The sequence below is a fragment of the Nannobrachium achirus genome (genome assembly GCF_963921795.1).
Source record: "Nannobrachium achirus genome assembly, chromosome: 9".
In the NCBI taxonomy this organism is placed as follows: Eukaryota; Metazoa; Chordata; class Actinopteri; order Myctophiformes; family Myctophidae; genus Nannobrachium; species Nannobrachium achirus.
The window spans coordinates 12,736,765-12,757,667 of NC_137818.1; the positions used below are offsets into that span (position 1 = coordinate 12,736,765).

The following is a 20,903-nucleotide window of genomic DNA, read 5'->3' on the forward strand; positions in this document are numbered from 1 at the left end:
TCAAAACACAATAGTACGTGCCTGGGAGAACACACCTGAGTCCACCCCTGTGACGCAAACACAGTAACATAAATACATAATACAATAGGATCAAGCAAGAGTCATACATTTAACACAATGTAATTATTTACAAATATTTGGAATGTCAGATCTTCCCTTCTAACTGCATTCCTCTAATGGTGTTCACAGGCTTACCTTAACTTTCAACGGTACACACAGAAGACAGAGGGAAAGTGAGTGGAAAAACTAGAAAACAAGAAAACATAGTCCAGCATGAATACGTTTAGTGGAAGAAAAAAACGAATATAACACTGTTGTCTAATCCAAGGTTTAAATCCATTCCAGAGTAGAGTCCTAGGTGTTTTCTTTTGTTCTTACTGTGGTTTCATGTGCCTGCCTGAGCAGCCTATCTTGGCCCCTCTTGCCCTAATATTTGAATCTGGAATTGTCTTTTTAATTTGGATTTGTTTGGTGCCTTTAAGACTTTGAACTTAGTTTGTTTACCGGACTTCACCTGCTCTGCTGCCTCTGTCGTCTGCTTTTGTGTTCGCTCCTCTGACACACCTCTGTTAGAGATGTACCTGGTCATCTCTTTTAGGCCACTACGTGCGGCACTGCTGGGTTTCTGCTTCTTGTGTTTAGATGTGTCGTGATGAGATACTTTGTCCAGGTTGGAGGCCAGGAAGTTATGCGCCCCCCCGCTCAGGCTTGTCATCTTCAGAGACATATTTCCAGGCGGAGTCAGATCCAGTGAAGGCATAGAGGAACTGGCTGCGGGGAACAGTGTGTCCGTATTGAGGAGTTCAGACCCGGCCCTCTCTTCGTGGGTGACAATTGCTCCATCCAGGACCTGCAATCTGGAGAGACGCTGCACTAGCGCAAGTCTGTGTATGGAACGTCTGCTCACCAGATTGTCAGTAAGAGAGAGTTCAGTCAGCGAGGGAAGGACTTCTAGCTTTTCGAGTTCTGTAACGTCCCTTAGACTGTTCTTGTCCAGGAACAGGCGACGGAGTTCAACCATGGGATGCAAGTAGTTGAGCTCTCGGAGGCGATTCTCTGCCAGGTGCAACTCCACTAGTGCTTTTTGGCCTATGAAGGAGCTATGACTGAAGGCCTTGATACGGTTCTTGTCCAGCTGGAGCTCCCTGAGACACAGCAACCCCTCCAGGCCCTCCACCTGGCTGATGTCATTACTGTGAAGAAAGAGTGATTTAAGATTCTTGAGCCTGCCGAGCTGTAGCTTGGCCATGTTGGAAATGCCATTGTGACTCAAATGCAGCACCTCTAGGCTGTCCATCAGTGGTTCCAAGCTTTCCACGGGGCCATCTCTGCTGCCCTTGGTCTGCTGACCATAGCCACTGGAGGTGACTTTGTGGTACAACATCTGACTGTTGGTCAGGTGCGCATGAACCTGCTGTCTGGGTAGGACTGAATCAATGGAATTGTAATTCAGATTCAGAACCTTGACTTTAGGCAGGTCGATTAGGCCTGAAAATGACTTAAGGTTGTTGTGCTCAAAGTTGACATGGTGCAGGTTTTGGAAGAGGTCTGCTGGAGCCAGGTCCACCATACGAATGGAGCAGGACTGCAGAGAGAGGTGAGTAATATCTGAGTAGTTTGAGTGGCGCAGCTTCTCTGCCAGCATGTCTGGAGTCAGCCGCCCCCCAAACACATCCTTTGCATTATCCTTCTCAGTGTTTCCCACTTCACTACCGTCCAGTGCTTTTAAGGGGGGCAGTCTGAACACCACATAAAGCCGATAGTGTTCTGTTTTCTCCACGAAAGGGTTCCCGTAAAGATTGAGAATGACAAGCTTTTTCAGTGGCTTCAAATAGTTGATGTCTCGTGTTGTGCTGATACGGTTGTTGCCAATGTAAAGCTCAATGAGGGAGCGGGCCATCTGGATGCCGGACATGGACTCGATGCAGTTATTCTCCACTGACAGGAAGTGCAGGTATGGCAGCTGACCCAGGACAGAGGCCTCCAGAGAAGACAACTTGTTGCCATTCAGACTGAGTTTAGACAGTTGACCCTTTCTATACTCAGTATGGATGGGCAACCCTTCCATACTGGTGATACAGTTGTCATCGAGGGACAGCTCCTCCAGGTGCAGACAGTTGTCCAGTCCCTCCAGTTTAGAAATGTCATTGTTGTTAAAGGAAGCCCAACGCAAGCTGATCAGCTTATCCAGGTTGGACAGCCTGGAGAGCCCCTGGTTGTCAAGATTCAGGGCTGTGATCTTGTAAGCCCAGCCAATATCTTGTTCTTTGTTTAGGTCCCAGGATGCTGGGCTGATTTGGCATAGGAGCTGGGCTGTTGAAAGCAGGCTGAGGCTGCACGGTCGATCGCCGTCTGTACGGCTGTGAGTTAGAAGGGATGACTGGGTAATTATGGAACCAACCCTCTTTACAGCAGCAGCCTTGTCCTCTGCCACCAATGTATCATCCAAGTGTGTGAGGTCTTTGAGACGACTCAGTATGGTCATCCTGACTGTCTCTGGCCTCTGCCAAGGGTTGTGCCGAGTGTCCAGTTTCTGAAGAGAGGGGGCATGTTTTCTGAGCACAGTCGTATCCTCCCGTGCTTTTGTCAGCTTGTTCCAGCGCAAGTCCAGTTCTTTCAGTAGTCCCAGCCCCCTCAGCCCTTCCAGGGTCACCAAACGGTTATGGCTGGCATCCACAAACTCCAGATTGGGCATATGTGAGATGTCATCCAGGCGTGTGAGCTCGTTGAAGCTGACGGTCAGTTGCCGCAGTGCCTGCAGGTGGGAGATCTCTGTTAGCTTAGTCAGGCTATTGCCATTGAGATTCAGTATAGTGATCTGGCTGAGTGCATCAGCTTTGGCCACATTAAGCAGAATCCCCTCATCCAGGCTCAACAGCTTATGCCGCGGTTTGAGCACAGGGTCCATATTGAGGGCCTTCTCATCCAGGGAGATCTGATCTCTGCCCATGCCGAGGCTAGGGAGGGCAAACGGTGCTGGGTGCTGGGTGATATACTCAAAGTCAATGATGTACTCAGGCAAAACCAGCTCATGGTCAAACACAAACCACTGGCTTTGTGTGAGAAGTGACGCTGCACAGCGACTTTTCACACTACGATAAACCGAGTGGGCTTTGGGATAGCAACTGCTGTCTACTGGGTCTCCCTCCCGGACAGGGAAGCATCGACCAAAGAATACTTTGGCAAGAATGATCTGACCATATCTGAAAGGGACAGTGTCCTTGTTTAGTCTGGAGGAGCCCTGACTGGCATGGCGCTGTGCATACTCAATCCTGGGTTGTTCAGCCACAAACAGGCTATTGGATAAGGGCACAGCACCCTCTCTGCCTGAGGCCTTATACATTTCTGGATTTTGAAAGCCTTCTTCTGCAATGTATAAAATTCCATTCTGCTCAGTGGTACTTTCAGGGTCAGACCTGTAAAACAAGTAGTCCAGTCGTTGTTTAGAGTTTTGCGAGAACACAGAGTAGACTCCTTCAAAGCCTAAGAGGCTATGAAGTTTGTCATCAAAACGAAGCATCAAAGCACGATTTTGGATGCGAATAATGTGGTTGACCTTGACACCGGTGATGCCATGATGCAAGTAGTCTAGAGCTGAAAAGCGAGATTGCACAAGATCTTGACAGGACATGAACCAAGCGTCTGCAGAGCAACCTTCTTCAAAACGAACATTTCCCAAAGTCTTGAGCTCTGTCAACAGGCAGTTGAACATAAACTCGTTCCTGATTGTTGCTTGGGACAATCTGTGCTTATGCCATGTTTCAATCTCTTCCAACTTCCTATCCCAATGTTGGAGCCTCCCTCTCATTATTTCCAGCTTGCTGCGTAACTTCTTGCAGCAGTGTAGCCTATCCGAGAATTCACACTCCAGATTTTTTATAGCGAAACGGAGCTCCGTGATGCACTCCATGGGCAGTTCTAACTCAGTCTTCTTCTGCTCCAGAAGACTGGCCTGGATCTCCGCTAGCTTCCTCTTCTGAACAGTGCAGACACGCATGTTATAGTACATCATCTTCTTCATAACTGTGGATTCGGCTGCTTGCTTCACTTGCTTGCTCGAGACATCATAGGTGTCAAGTCGCTGGAGGCCAGGCAGGTGGTAAAGGACATGGGTTGCATAGTTAAAGAGCAGGCACACCGGGTTGGGGATTGACAGGGGGCCCTTCAGTTCCAGCTTTTTGAGATGTGTCAATTTGGCCAGCAGGGTCAAATCCTTGAAGGAGCTGATTTTGTTCCCTGTCAGATTAAGGTGTTGAAGGTTCTTATTCCATTCAAGGCTATGGCCTATGTTTTCAATACAGTTGTCAGACAGGTTTAGCTCCTTCAGCTCTCTAAGTGTATCCAGACCCTTAATATCAGTAATGTAGTTATTGTTGAGCCACAGCACTTGAAGATTAACATGCAACTCTAAATTCTCAATTTCACTGATCTGATTATCATAAAGATAGAGTTTTTGTAGGTGAAGGCAATCCTGTATCCCAGATATCTCCTTCAGTTGGCATTCGACCACCCAAAGCTCTCTGAGCAGAGGGCAACATTCAAGGCCTTTGATGTTTCTTATGTTCTGATTTACTATTGTGAGCTGGCAGAGCCTTGGAAAGCGGCAAAGCCCAACCATCCTGGGAAAACCATTGAAAAACATCTCCAGGGAAGTAATTGAGCTCAAACCCTGTGTTTCATAAGATATTCCATTAACTATGCACACTTCTTTGATGATCTCTTCGTCTGTTAGCCTGTTAGACCTCTTCTTAGTTTTAGCCATGCACATTTCTTTGATGATCTCTTCATCTGTTAGGCTTGTAGGCCTGTTCAGTATATTAGCCATGCAGAATTCTTCACCCATATCTTCACTTGTTGGGCTTTCAGGTCTGTTCAGAGCATTATCCCTATCGGATTCACCATCCATCTCTTCAATTGTTAGGCTTTTAGGTCTCAGCGCATTATCCATGTGGAAATCCTCACCCATCTCTTCAATTGTTAGGCTTTTAGACCTATTTAGACCAGTGTCCATGTAGAATTCACTGCGTATCACTTCAATTGTTATGCTTTTAAACCTGTTCAGAGCACTATCCATGTAGAATTCATCATCCATTTCTTCAATTGTTAGGCTTTCAGACCTGTTCAGAGCACTATCCATATAGAATTCATCATCCATCTCTTCAATTGTTAAGCTTTTAGACCTGTTCAGAGCATTATCCAGGTAGAATTCAACCCCTCCTTCAATTGTAAACCTGTTCGGATCATGCTCCATGTAGAATTCACCGGCCTCCTCTTCTGTTAGGCTTTTAGGTCTATTCAGATCACTAGCTATGTAGAATCCATCTGCAATCTCTTCGTCTGCTAGGCCTTTAGGTCTATTAAGAGCATCATCGCTTGTCTCTTCAATTGTTAGGCTTTTAGGTCTGTTACTCTCTTTCAGAATAACCGTGAAACGTTCATCATGATTTCTGGATTCCTCTCTCCAGTCCATGGTCCTCCGCCTGGATTAAGTATTAAAAAAAAATTAAATGTTGTTAATGTGTCTACTTTTTGGTCAGCAGACCGTTTTTCTCAGTATTGGCAAATTTACCAGCCTGTACCCTTTTTCTCTCTGCCTGTCTCTATCGTTATTGAGTCTCACACTATTTTCCTTTTTCTCTTAATCGTCCTTGGACGAAGTCAGTGTTTTAAAGCCATCTACTTCACCGTATATATTCGTCTGACCAGGGTTCTGATATGATGTCACACACTAAACAAACAGAACCACTGAATTGTGTGAAATTGAAATAAAAGCAATTTGCATTCATTGCTGTAATCCAAGCTAGTTACTACAGCAGAGCGCGCAAGTACTGTGTTTGGTGCTGTCTGTATTCGTATCCGTAGCCAATGAGGGAGCAGTGTTCTCGGTGATGTTACGACCCTGCTACAGGTCTAGGGCACAGGGAGTAACAATACACGATTTTAAGGTGCAAAGAAAATGGATTTATTTACATTAAGTAATTTTAACATTGAATGAATGAATAAGGCAGGATTGAATGCATGAATGACTTCAGAATAATGACCAGACAGAGGAAGGCTGGGCAGGGCCAGTGATTACCAAAAGAACCTTTAAACTAACTCAGGGTTTAACGCTTACCTAAATAATCTAAAGAAAATAAGGAATACCAAAATAAACCTAACTTAACTGACTATACTAAGTAAACTACCAAAATACAACAAATGGCCCCTACCCTCTTACCTAGTGAGTCTAGACATTATATTTACATCCTACATGTGTGCCCAATGTAGCCACCCCAGCTTACCTTGCCTACCCCTGCCATAAGGTCAAACATAGTATTGACTTTGAACAGACAGCATGCCCATGCAGGACATGCTTAGTGAAGAGAGACCATACAAATGAACATCAGGACAGTTTTATAGGAACACTGGTGAGTGCTGGTTGGTAGGCAGGTGCTGGAGAGTTCCCCACCAATCACCATGGGGCAGAGTTCTGATAGGTCTCCAGGTGGTTTGAGTTCCCCACCAATCAGGAGGCGGGAGCCACACACTTGATTTGAATATCTCTCCAGGAAGTGTCGAGTTCCCCTCCAATCAGGGAGCTGGAGTCCCACACTAGATTTAAATAGAATGGCACATTATTCACAGTACTGTACATACCATGGGATGTAACATCCCCACCCTTAAAAGAACAAACGTCCGTTTGTTCAAAGTTTAACCAATGTTAAGTTAAACACGAGATAGAGCATCAGCTATGACATTTTCAGACCCCTTCTTGTGCTTAATCTCAAGGTTGTATTCCTGTAGAACCAGAGCCCAACGCATGAGTCTCTGATTGTGGTTATACATACGTGATAGAAAGACTAAGGGGTTATGATCAGTGAATACTGTAACAGGAAGAGGACTGGATCCAACATACACATCAAAATGTTGGAGAGCCAGCAGAAGAGCTAAAGCTTCCTGTTCAATGGTCGCATACTTCACTTGATGCTTGTCAAATTTACGTGAAAAGTAAGCAACTGGATGGTCCACCCCATCCTGCTTCTCCTGCAGCAATACTGCACCCGCACCTACACCACTAGCATCCACCTCCAGCTTAAAGGGACACATGAAATCAGGAGCAGAGAGCACAGGAGCATTACACAGCAAACTCTTGATACTTTCAAAGGCATGGTTGCATTCACTAGTCCACTGAAACTCTTGATTAGGACTGAGTAAATTTGTCAAAGGGTGAGCTACAGTTGAAAAGTTCTTACAGAAGGATCTGTAATAACCTGCAACACCCAAAAATCTGCGCAACTCACGCCGTGTAGTGGGAGAAGGATATTTAAGCATGGCCGAGACTTTGGCCTCCACAGGCCTCACCTGACCCTGACCCACTTCTCTCCCTAAGTAAGTTACAGTGGCTTTACCAAACTCACACTTGGCTAAATTAACTGTCAACGAGGCTTCTGCCAATCGTGCAAATACTAACCTCAATGTCTCCATATGCTCTTCCCACCCAGACGAGTACACCAGCAGGTCATCCAGATATGCGTTGCAATTTGGCACATTACTCAAGACAATGTTGACTAGCCGTTGGAACGTGGCTGGAGCATTCCGCATTCCGAAGGCCATGACGGTGTACTCGAGGAAGTAATCTGGAGTGGCAAAAGCAGAGATTTTAGAGGCACGTTCAGTTAAAGGTACTTGCCAGTACCCTTTTAACAGATCTAACTTTGTCACATACTTAGCAGGACCAATGTTATCTATGCAGTCTTCCATCCGCGGCAGCGGATAAGAATCAGGGACAGTTACAGCATTTACTCTACGGTAATCTGTAATAAACCTTGGAGACCCATCAGATTTAAGCTGGACGAGACAAGGGGAACTCCAAGGACTAGAACTGGTTTTGGCAAGCCCATTTTCTAACAGATACTCAGCCTCTGTTTTCATCAAAGCTCTCTTGGTAGGGTTGGCACGGTAATGGTGCTGTTTGATGGGAACTGCATGGCCCACATCTATATCGTGCTGCAACACCGTGGTCTGGGAAGGAATGTCACCAAAGAGCACAACATAATCATTAACTAGGTCAATAACATCTTGCTGTTGACTCTCCCTCAGATGGGTCAAATGGTGAGGTAGCACAGTTAGCATCTCAGAGTTTGGCAATCTCACACTAGTGTTACCCACCTTACACTCAGTTTCCTCACTGATCTGAGGCTCAACAATGATAGAGGACATTTGACAGACAGCAACCGGTTCAGGAGAGCACCCTGGACTGGAACCGGTTTCCCTGGAGTGATAAAGCTTCAGCATATTAATGTGACAAACCCGACTCTTACGCCTTCGCTCAGGTGTATTAAGGACATAGTCCGTTTCACTGAGTTTTTTCTGAATGGTGTAAGGGCCAGTAAAACGAGCTGATAAACATGAACCAGGGATGGGGAGCAAAGCTAAAACTTTATCCCCAGGCTTAAACGATCGGGGCACTGCAGATTGGTCATAATGCTGCTTCATGGTAGTTTGAGCACTGGCCAGAGACTCTTTTGCCAGTGTACAGGCTTTGTGTAGCCTTTCCCTAAACTGACTGACATATTCTAGCACACTTTGACCAGAAGACTCAGTACTTGACAGCAGTTTGTCTTTTAACACTTTAAGGGGACCCCGGACAGTGTGCCCAAACACTAACTCTGCAGGGCTAAAACCCAGACTCTCCTGCACAGTTTCACGGGCAGCAAACAACACAAAGGGAACCCCCTCATCCCAACTGCTGCCATTCTCCAGGCAATACTTGCGCAACATGGATTTGCGCTCGACGTTACATGCACAATCCCCAGTGACTCTAAAACCTGGTTAAAGACCTTAGACTGGAAATTACTCCCACAATCACTCTGGACCAGTTTGGCTAGGCCAAAGGTAGAAAAGAACTTGGTTAGGGCTCTAATCACTGATCTAGCAGTAATGTTCCTTAGGGGAACAGCTTCAGGAAATCGAGTAGCAGCACACATGATTGTCAGGAGGAACTGATTTCCAGACCTGGTTCTGGGCAACGGACCAACACAGTCAATTATAATGCGCTCGAAGGGTTCTCCCATTACTGGAATAGGACACAAAGGAGCAGGCGGAATGACTTGGTTTGGTTTCCCAATAATCTGACATGTATGGCAGCTACGGCAAAATTTAGCAACATCGGATTTGAGGCCAGGCCAAAAGAAGTGACGGAGAATACGTTTGTATGTTTTTGTTACGCCAAGATGACCAGACCATGGATTCTCATGAGCTATGGACAACACCTGATCACGGTAACTTGTAGGCACAACAATCTGGTACACACCACCCCAGTCTAGTTTCTCGGTTACTGATGGGGACCATCTTCTCAGTAACATACCTTGGTCGAGGAAGTAGGCAGGGTTTCTCTCATGAGCCACACTCTGACTCACCACAGCCGCCAAACAGTGGGCAAGGCTTGGATCAGCCTGTTGAGCATCGATGAGCTTCTCTCGAGTGGCAGGTATTGAGAGCTCAGTGCCTGCTGTGGTGGTCGTGGTACCTCTGCCGTTTCCCCCAACACCCTGTGAGGGCGCTACACTGCTCGCAGGAGACTCCTCACCAGCAAGCAATGGCATCAACACAGTGTCAAACAGGGGGATCTCCTCTTTCTGCTTCCTAGACTGGGAGCGGGTGAGCACACAAGCTGGAAACACATTTGGAAAAGAGACATCAAGATCATCATCTTCAACACTTTCTGGGATGTGATCATATACTTCGAGGGTGGGAGTCACTTTACCTCCAGCAATGTCATTACACAGTAAGAACTCCACCCCCTTTACAGGCAACGCTGAGCACACAGCTACATGAAAGAATCCAGTGATCATCTTGGACTTAACAAAAACGCGATGCAATGGCATCGGCACAAATCCCATCTCTATCCCCTGGACTATCGCACTAGCTCCACAGGCAGTGTCAGATGTAAAAGGCAAAACCCCTGTGAGCATAACAGACTGTGCCCCACCTGTGTCTCTTAAGATACGAACAGGTTGCTCATCACTTGAATCTCCCGTAAGAGATACGAACCCCTCAGACATAAATGGCTTGAAACAAGGATCTGGGATCTCAGCAGTGCTACTGGTAGCTTGAGAGTGAACAGTTTTAATCAACCCCACACCCTTTTGCTGGTTAGGACTATGAGATTGTTGCTGTTCCAACTTGCGCTTTCTGGTTAAACAATTACCAATAACATGACCCTTTCGGTGACAGTAGAAGCACTCCCGCTCCTCTCGGGGCCGTGTCACAGGATCTCTGGGCTGGGACACATCTTTGTGCTGAGACACATTAGCGGGACGGGACACTGCAGACCTTTCAGGTGACCCACTGTGAAACAAACTCTTGTGTGTGAGCACAAACTCATCGGCTGAGATAGCAGCCTGAGTCAACTTAGTGACCTTCTGTTCATTTAAGCAAGTCACTATGCGCTCTGGAAGACATCGTTTGAATTCTTCCAGCAGCAACATCTCACGAAGGGCATTGAAATCTGATACCTTGCATGAATTACACCATTTATCAAAAGAGGTACTCTTCTCTCTAGCAAATTCACCATAGGTTTGACTGGGGCCCTTTCTGAGATTACGGAACTTCTGTCGGTAGGCTTCTGGTACCAATTCATAGGCACGCATAATGGCAGCTTTTACTGAGTCATATTTTAAACTTTCCTCAAGAGGAAGAGCGGCAATAACTTCTTGAGCTTTACCCGAGAGCTTGCATTGCAACAAGAGAGGCCATACCTCTGGTGGCCACTGAAGAGCAGCAGCAATGCGCTCGAAAACACTGAAATATGAGTCAACTTCATTTTCACGAAACTGCGGTACCAATGAAATGTTTTTACTCACATCAAAAGACTGAGGACCTGGAGAAGGCTGGTTGGGACGAACAGAACCAGCCGCACCCGGAGGGGTGATAGGACCAGCTGCACCAGAGGGATAGGTAGGATGAGCAACATTACCAAAACCCTGCCTGGCTTCTAACTCATTTCGGTGCATTTTAACAGCTTTTTCTGCTTCCACCTCCAGTCTACGGATCTCTAGCTGCAACTCTAGTTGACGTTTGTTTTCCCTCTCCTCTGCGTCTATGCGGAGACGGGCCAAACGGAGTTTGAGTTGTGGGTCATCCTCGCCAGAAGGAGAAAGAGCTTCATACTTCGAGCGTGTATCAGGAGATTTGGTTTTCTCAGCAGGCACAGGTGGGGAGGGTGTCCCCAAAGTTACACCACCCTCAGCCATTGGGCTTTCCTCGAGCACGAGAGACACTGGAAACAGTTTAGCTACAATCACAGCTTGGATATCCCTCTTATGGTCTTTCTTATGAGTAGGTAACTTGTAATAAGCAGCTATCTGCAACAGTTCATCTTTAAGACATTTGTCTAATGCTTCTAAGGTTGGATCAGCTGCAAATTGTTCAATGTCAAAAGCCACCATTACTTCTCAACCTACTAATCACTAGTAATGCACCAGTTATTACAAACACCAATTTAAGGTAACTTAATGTTTTTTTTTTTATTCACTTACGGGAAAGAGATCCCGGACGAGCCCCCATTTGTTACGACCCTGCTACAGGTCTAGGGCACAGGGAGTAACAATACACGATTTTAAGGTGCAAAGAAAATGGATTGATTTACATTAAGTAATTTTAACATTGAATGAATGAATAAGGCAGGATTGAATGCATGAATGACTTCAGAATAATGACCAGACAGAGGAAGGCTGGGCAGGGCCAGTGATTACCAAAAGAACCTTTAAACTAACTCAGGGTTTAACGCTTACCTAAATAATCTAAAGAAAATAAGGAATACCAAAATAAACCTAACTTAACTGACTATACTAAGTAAACTACCAAAATACAACAAATGGCCCCTACCCTCTTACCTAGTGAGTCTAGACATTATATTTACATCCTACATGTGTGCCCAATGTAGCCACCCCAGCTTACCTTGCCTACCCCTGCCATAAGGTCAAACATAGTATTGACTTTGAACAGACAGCATGCCCATGCAGGACATGCTTAGTGAAGAGAGACCATACAAATGAACATCAGGACAGTTTTATAGGAACACTGGTGAGTGCTGGTTGGTAGGCAGGTGCTGGAGAGTTCCCCACCAATCACCATGGGGCAGAGTTCTGATAGGTCTCCAGGTGGTTTGAGTTCCCCACCAATCAGGAGGCGGGAGCCACACACTTGATTTGAATATCTCTCCAGGAAGTGTCGAGTTCCCCTCCAATCAGGGAGCTGGAGTCCCACACTAGATTTAAATAGAATGGCACATTATTCACAGTACTGTACATACCATGGGATGTAACAGTGACGTCACTACCAACAAGTGCGACTTGATATAAATAATAACAAGTCGCAAGTTGGCACCTCGACAGAGTGCCAACTGTTTGTGATATCTATCTATATACAGTAGTATCTACAGTATCTATGTATGACCCTTTATGCCCATATAAGAAGATCCCTGACATCATCAATATGATGTCATAACCTGGCTTTAACGGTAACAGTAACAGTAAGTACTGTGACAACCGGAACCTAACTTATATTACAAAGGGGTACAGCCGTACAGCATTATTCTATTCTGAAAGCTTACTTGCATTGAACATTTATGAACTGCACTTTTCCCCACTAGCACCTGCAATCATGATGAATGTGCCAGAGGAGCACCAGGTACCAGACCAGAAGCCGGACAAGGACGCATCCCTGTATGTGAACACTGATGGCATGAAGGGCACTGACCCGAACCAGAAGACGGCCAAGAAGAAGAAAAACAGGAAGAGTAAGTCTGCAACACCAGTAGCTAATGAGGCAGATCTAAATGGAGTGGCCAGCATAACCAAGCAGCTGGAGAAACAGGCTCTGGATAACAGGGCGGAAGAGGAGGCTGATGGAGAGGATGACGGAGACGGTGGCGAAAACTCCACGGGGAAAAAGAAGAAAAAGAAGAAGAAAGGACCCAAGACTCAGACTGACCCCCCGTCTGTGCCAGTCTGTGAGTTGTACCCAAACGGAGACTTCCCTGTCGGACAGGAGTGCGAATACCCTGTGGTGCAGGACGGTTGTAGTGCAGTGTGGCGCACCACCAACGAGGAGAGGCGCGCGCGGGACAGGGCCAACGAGGAGATGTGGAACGACTTCAGACAGGCTGCCGAGGTCCACAGGCAGGTCCGCCAGCACGTCCGCGGCTTCATCAAACCCGGTCTGACCATGATCGACATCTGCGAGCGGCTGGAGAGCTGCTCTCGCAAGCTGATCAAGGAGAACGGGCTGAACGCGGGCCTGGCTTTCCCCACGGGCTGCTCCCTGAACAACGTCGCCGCCCACTACACCCCCAACGCCGGAGACGCCACCGTCCTGCAGTATGACGACGTCTGCAAGATCGACTTCGGCACGCACGTCAACGGGCGGATCGTCGACTGTGCCTTCACCGTCGCTTTTAACCCTAAGTACGACAGGCTGCTGGAGGCCGTGAGAGACGCCACCAACACCGGAATCAGAAATGCCGGAATCGATGTGCGCCTTTGCGACATCGGAGAGGCAATTCAGGAAGTGATGGAGTCGTACGAGGTCGAGCTCGACGGGAAAACGTATCAGGTGAAGTCGATCGAGAATCTGAGTGGTCACGCAATCGCTCAGTACAGAATACACGCTGGTAAGTCCGTGCCCATTGTTAAGGGAGGACCAGCGACGAGAATGGAGGAGGGAGAGGCCTATGCCATCGAGACGTTTGGTAGCACAGGAAAAGGCTTTGTCAACAACGACATGGATTGTTCTCACTACATGAAGAACTTTGACGTCGGGTACGTCCCCATCAGGCACCCCCGAGCCAAGCACCTGCTGAATGTGATCAACAAGAACTTTGGCACGCTGGCCTTCTGCCGCCGCTGGCTCGACCGCACAGGCGAGAGCAAGTACCAGATGGCGCTGAAGAAGCTGTGTGACCTGCATATCGTGGAGGCCTACCCACCCCTCTGTGACATCAAGGGCAGCTACACAGCTCAGTTTGAGCACACCATCCTGCTCAGGCCCACCTGCAAGGAGGTGGTGAGCCGGGGTGACGATTACTGAGTCTGAATTTTTAATAATGCCCCCCCCCCCCCATCTGTTTTTTGAGCAACGCTCCTGGAAGGAGCTAAGCTCCAACATCTGCCTTTGTCCGGGCCCAAAGAAATGTCCGGGCTCTGAAGCGTGGCCTACATCTGGTCTACAACTGGCCTACATCTTGCCACAAATGTCTCAAGGTTTGTTGTACGCCCAGGGTCACGTTGGCCAAGCTTCTCATAGATAGCACTGCTCACTTCGCACTAGGTGTTATTTTTTAAGCGGTGAAAGCCGCTTCCAAGGAGTGGGTTTGTGTGTCCCCACGTCCATATATGGTCATTTCAGTCCAGAATGAACAGGTTTTATCTGTCCGTAAATGTGTGTCCCATGTGTGTCCCCCCATGTCCATATATGGTCATTTCAGTCCAGAATGAACAGGTTTTATCTGTCCCGTACGTCCAGAATATGTGTGTAGTGTCCGTCCCGGTCTGATGATTGGATGATTAAAAATGTCCAATGAGACCATACTTTGAGGATTGGTCAAGCTTCACATGACATTTCGGCCCTCCAGATAAAATCATTCAGAATTCAGAATTCTTAAGCTCTAGAACACATAATAAGCTAGAGTTCACCGCTTCACTTCGAACCGAGGTTTCTTTTATTCTTTTTTTTAAATCAAACCCTATGCCCCCCCCCCCCCCCCCCCCCCCCCCCCCCCCCCCCCCACACACACACACACACACACACACACACACACACACACACACACAACCCACCTCACAACACACGCCTCCAAATCCCAACTGCTCCAGAAAATAAAACACATAACTAGAAAAGCAGTTGGTGCAGAAACTGTGTGGGCTCGCTGAAAACATGCACAAAGTATATTATGTACAGTCAGTCTGAGTTCCCAGAAGTTCCTTTTCTCGCCACTAGGGGGGTGAAATGTACAGTAGACAGACTTTTGATTCAGCTCAAGCCCAAGCAGTAACACAATTCAACAGAATTCATTTCCCAGATGAATCCACTGGGAAACTGTTTTTGTTTCCCCTCAAAAATCAATAAAAAGGTATAAAAACTAAAAAAAATGTGAGTAGTAGGATGCAAAATATAGTGAAGGAATAAAGAAGAATAAATATAAATAGGGGACTACTAGTGTGTGCTCGCTAAAGCAAGCCCATTAATAAACATAGCCTTCGCTCTCTGAAGCAAGAGCCATGCTTTTAAAAGCAGTAACTGTTCGACCCTGCACCTTCAGTCAACGTAAAATAAAGATACCAAAGGTTACCACATTGCATTTTCAGCACCACTTAAGGGCTACTGTATGGTGGCAAAGACTTTGCTTTTCTTGGCAGTGACTAAAGTTTGTTTTTCATGTGTCAAACAAATGTAAAAATAAAAAGAGAAACATGTTTGATAAACAAGATACCAAGGTTCTGGAGGATTTGATTGATTGATTGAATACTCAGAAATGTAAGTAGTAGGCTGAAAGGATAACAGAAAAATCCCCTGGGGACTTCCATTTTGGAATTAAAAGAAACGTCCTGCAAAGCTTGGCCAATGCCAAGCTGTGCGGGACATACGGACAGACATACAGTATACACACACAAACCCAGATGTGTGTGTGTGTGTGTGTGTGTGTGTGTGTGTGTGTGTGTGTGTGTGTGTGTGTGTGTGTGTATGTATATATATATATATATATTGCTTCGCAGGAGCATCTCCGTTGGGTGGAAACCTCATTACGTTATGTCCAAAACTGTTACTTTTCAGGATTTAAATTCAATAATAGCAAAGGTAGCAGATCTACAAGCTCAAAACGAGCTTGTAGATCTGCTACTTTTGATTATTTTGTGTGATCTAGTATGATCACATTAATTTATGACAAAACTTAGAAAAATACTGAGATGAAGAGGTTTCTGTCAGACAGCAACTTAATGGTCTGAGGTCTTGTTGATTGCTTCTCTGTTGATAAATGGGATCCCCGATATTGATCACTGTCCATTTGCTTTTAGTGCTGGAAGTGTTTTAGCTCTGGTCTTATAGAGTTAGAGAACACTCCTCTAAGGGTATGGACCAGAGCTAGAAGTGTTTGACCAGTCATTATACATTTAGATGTAGCCAGCATAGAGTGGTGTAAAGTAACTAAGTACATTTACTTAAGTACTGTACTTAAGTACAATTTTGAGGTATTTGTACTTTACTCGCGTATTTCCAATTTCCAATACTTTTACTTCTACTCCACTACATCTCGGACCACTACATTTATTTTGAAAACTTGTTACTTTGTAGATTCTAAATATTATTACAAAACAAAACTTTGTAGATTCTAAATATTATTACAAAACAAACCAACCACTTCAACCCTATATAGACTTCGGCTATTTGAAAATAGCCGGTCTACAAGCTCTCAACGTTGTGAGCTTGTAGATTTGCTATTTTCAAATCATTTTATACATTTTAAAAACATGAAATGGAAGATTTCTGCTTCATGAGCACTTTTACTTTTGGTACTTCAAGGTACATTTTGATGCCAATACTTTTGTACTTTTACTGAAGTAAATTCTGAATTCCATACTTTTACTTGTAACAGAGTATTTCTACATTGCAGTATTGATACTTTTACTTCAGTAAAAAGGTAAGTACTTTTCCCACCACTGCCAGCATATACCTGTAGGTCATGTTCCTCATTGTAGATGGTGTTGAAACTGTGTGCATTACATAGGCTGTTGTATGTAGAGGTTGCCCTGTTTGACTGTTGGTGGTCTGGTACATACCGGTAGGTGCCGTCACCATTTTCAAAGTAGTATTGCCAGGGAAGGATTCATGTGCGTAATTGTTGATAAAACTATAAATAAGCCAAGAACAAATCACCAGTTTGGCAGTACACTTGTGGTTCAACTGAAGCTGAAGACAGTTCTCTGGTATTTTGATATTTAGAATTGTCACCAAGCCAATCCATTTGAAGTTACATTTCCCCATATAAAGTTCACATAAGCTGAATTTCTAGTTTTATAAACGTCATGGCTATAATTATTGGGCATTAGGCTACAATAGATATTTGTCTCCATGACGTTCGCCTCTCACACACTTTCCATACAAACATACTTTGTTTAAAGATTAGCTGATAGAACAATGGTGATTCTGCATTTGCATGTTTCCAAGCAACCAAACTGTGGTAGCGGACAGCTTTACGACATGATTCTTATCGTGTTCTGGAACGTAGGCCTATCAAGGTGGTTAAGTTCAACAGACAACATTGTCCTGGCAACTTTGCCTTTCTATTGAACAATACAACAAAACCACAGGCAAATTAACTTAATTTCAACCTGTCATCCCTATTTTGGGCGGTCAATATTAGGCAACACAAACTATATAATATATCTACTGTATTTGTCATAGTAGGTCTATATTGGGCTAAGTGGTTTGTTCAAGAGTGGCCAGCAGTGACAGGGCTCAGTGGTTGCTCCAGAAGGAGCGAATACATTCTCCGGTGCCGGCACCTGCCGCGGAACTGGCGCGGCAGGGGGAGCGCTTCACTGTTAATACGTGTCATCTTTTCGACACCCAACCCAAACCCTTACCCTAACCCTAACCTCCGTGGTGTGAGTCGCTAAGCCTCCCGACGCTCCTTTGTCGAAATGACGGTCGTTCGAAAGAGTGAGATTTCCACGCGGCAGGCACAGAACAGGACGGGCAGTTCGACTGGCAGTCGCGCTGCATCGCTGGCAATAGGACCGGCGGCCGCCGCACAGACCGGCAGTTAGACCGGCAGTCACACTGCGTCATCGGCAGTAGGACCGGCATCGCCGGTAACTGCTGCGGCAGCCACTACCGCACGGACCGGCAGTTTACCATGGTACAACGGTGGTTAGGGGTTAGGGTTAGGTTAGGTTTAGGTATAGTTTTACTGAGGTTAGGGTTAGGGTTAAGGTTAGGGTGCCGGAAAGTGTATTGGCTGTCCCTCGGTTGCTGAATGTTCAAATATACAGTACTAGTAAGACGCTTCAGGGCGACATGCGACCGTCGCGCCAATTCTTGACCATCTGGCCAGTGATATATCGGACCAGTTACCCATATACCGGTATGGAGATTCCTGCATGATAGTCAACAATGTGATGTCAGAACATGCCTATATACCGGTATGGGCATTACCAAATATGGGCTTTCCAAGATATGCCCTTAATATTGATGACATCGGGACAGGGATCTCCATATATGGGCATAAAACGGACAAGGACGTAATTAATTTGCAAGTGTGATCTGGGAATGCCCATATATGGGCATGTTCTGACATCACATTGTCGACTATATATGGGCATAAAATATATAGGCATAAAAAGGACATCAATCCAGAGCGTGATGTCAGAGTGTTGACATGCACATTAAAAGGATCCCTGGCTAATACTACAAATAATATGCCTTAATTTACATTATAATTGTCCTCTATAACTACAATGTAGAAGTAAAAACACCTTAAATCTGCTCATATTAACCATTGGAAGTATCACGTTTGTTTTTATTTGCACATGCATGCCCTAAATTCCATAGGGATAGATCACAAATTAAATTTATGATATCATCAACTTGCGACGGGCATTTCCCCTATTGAGTGAAAGATTTGCTATTTCTAGAAGAAATAAAATAATTAAGGTGTTTTTAAATTTACATTGTATTTATAGAGGACAATTATAATGTATTAAGGCATATTTGTCGTATTAGCCAGGGATCCCTTTAACAACTAAAATAAATTAAGATATAAGGAAATTGTTGAATGATTTATCACAATTAAGAGTATAAATATAAGAGTATAAATATATAGGAAATGTTAATATAGAGAATTCCACAATCAAATACCACATTTCTAAGTAGCCTAATTGGGTTTGACTTAGCCTATATGCATTTAGCATTTTGAGAATACAAAGGCAAATGGGAGGATACAAGAGAATGCAAGGATATGCCCACAGTTTAGTGTGAATTTGTGTATGCTATGAGTGTGGTTCATACAGTAAATGGCCCTGGCCTATTTTAGCAGAAAGCACCAGGCTGTTCTTTATAGCCAATAATTTATTCATTGCTTCAAAATCAATGAGAAGAGAGAGCTTGAATTTCTGGTGGAGTTGACTTGGCTTAACTGTTTCCCTAATTTGTGACCCAACTACAATAGGCCTACTGTATGATAACGTCGTAATTGCACCAAGTGGTAAGTGGGGGCACGGTGCAGAGTCATCATCACTGTCCTGCGGGCACTATAGGCTTCTTTGCAGATGTGATAGTCAGGGACGTGCTGGCCATTGGGAAAAGCGGGACAACTCCCGAATGGCCTTCCATTCCCAGCCGGACCAGGCCAGCAATTTAAAAAAAATAATAATAATAAAGAAAGAAAAAAAGGTTGGCTGCTGGTAATTACGGTTACCGCCTTCGTTCCATTTTGAGGGCTGGGTGGCCCACAAAGTAAATATAACTCATGTAATTGGCCCACTGGCTTGTCTCTCATGACCTGAAATGGCCAATCTTTGACTTAGCAGCAGCGCTATAGAGAGAGATCTCTCTCTCATGGCTGCCACCGCCTGTTGCCAGTATTGCCATATAGCAACAAACACTACTTTTCCTGGTGGTATTATTGCCTGGCAACACCACACTCATATGGATCATTTGGCATTTTATTTAGTTCTGAGCATTTTTTAATTAAAATATAAACCTAGAAAATGTGGTTAAAAACGTAAGTTTAAATGTAGGCCTACGTCGTCATGTACCAAGGCAGCGGATTGAAATATCTATAAAAACTAAATATAGCAAAGCTACCGAGAATGTATTTCAACTAACACAAATCAATCAACACATTTATTTTCTTTGACCAAAAATACTTAATAAACTCCTTATTGTCTATGCCTATGTGCTACACATTTTACGATAGTATGTCTGCATTAACCACTGAGCCACAAAGAAACATAATAAGCCATTGTTTTGAAAGCCAATCTACAAGCTCACAACACATTTTCAGAAATATTTCTCATTACGTATTTATTTACTTGGCCTTCAATAGTGGCGTTTCCCATGAAGCCTCTTAATGCGCATTAAGCCTTTTTCGCTTAAATCTTTTTATGGAAACACTTCAAAATTCGAAGAAACTTTCATTATCCGCAAAAACCTTTATCCACTTGGAGGAGGTGGATTTTGAGGCTTTATCGAAAAAAACTAAATGCGCATTTGTGAATGGAAACGGGTCAGACAATAAATCCGAAAAAAATGTGACGTTCTGGGTCCATATCGTCCTCCAACTTAACACTTTCCCTTGCCGCTTAACGTCCATTGTATAGCGTTAACCCACAAAACAAACCGGTTGTTTGTTACACACTGAGTGACACGGAGTCGGACCGTGTGTAAAATTCCTCCCGTTTTCACCTTCCAGAGTCAAGCCATCCGTGGCTAACCCTTCCTCATCACACAGTGTTATGTGCCAAAAGTGGCCGATCTACAAGCTCTTAGCAGCTCGCATCCGCGTCGCCCTGTGCAGCTTGCAGATCGGCCACCTTCCAGAGGACGCTGAAACTTGCAGGATGAGTGTGCACTGTGCAGCGATCGAGTCACAGCAGTCAGACGTGCAGTGCTCACGTCTCGGTTCGGTCTGAAAAAATCTGCCCTATCAACTCATGCGACCGTCGCTAATTCGAATGACACCCGCAAATGGAAACAGCCTAAATTCGCTTTGTCTTAATGCGAATTTCTGATAATTCGCTTCCTATTTTCGAATAAGCTTATGGAAACATGGCTATTTTGACATGCCCAACATGGGGCATGCCAGGTTACATATTTTGAAGAAAACCTTAAGACTTCCAGGAGGTTAAGACAGGCATTAAATA

At 45.1% G+C, this 20,903-nt stretch overlaps 2 protein-coding genes across 2 annotated transcripts; one reads left to right on the top strand and one right to left on the bottom strand.

The window, feature by feature from the left end:
* LOC308290644 (leucine-rich repeat-containing protein 9-like) lies at positions 1 to 4,720 on the bottom strand (the record flags this gene model as incomplete). The annotated part of the gene is made up of 2 exons (XM_080732554.1): positions 505 to 4,720; positions 1 to 47 (listed from the first exon to the last, which is right to left on the bottom strand). Exons 1-2 carry the CDS (start codon positions 4,640 to 4,642, stop codon positions 1 to 3), a joined length of 4,185 nt encoding a protein of 1,394 aa, XP_080588680.1. The 5' UTR covers positions 4,643 to 4,720.
* Positions 4,721 to 12,645: 7,925 nt separating this feature from the next.
* LOC308290645 (methionine aminopeptidase 2-like) lies at positions 12,646 to 14,070 on the top strand (the record flags this gene model as incomplete). The annotated part of the gene is made up of 1 exon (XM_080732555.1): positions 12,646 to 14,070. The coding sequence occupies one exon, from the start codon at positions 12,646 to 12,648 to the stop codon at positions 14,068 to 14,070; it is 1,425 nt and encodes a 474-aa protein (XP_080588681.1).
* Positions 14,071 to 20,903: the final 6,833 nt, after the last annotated feature.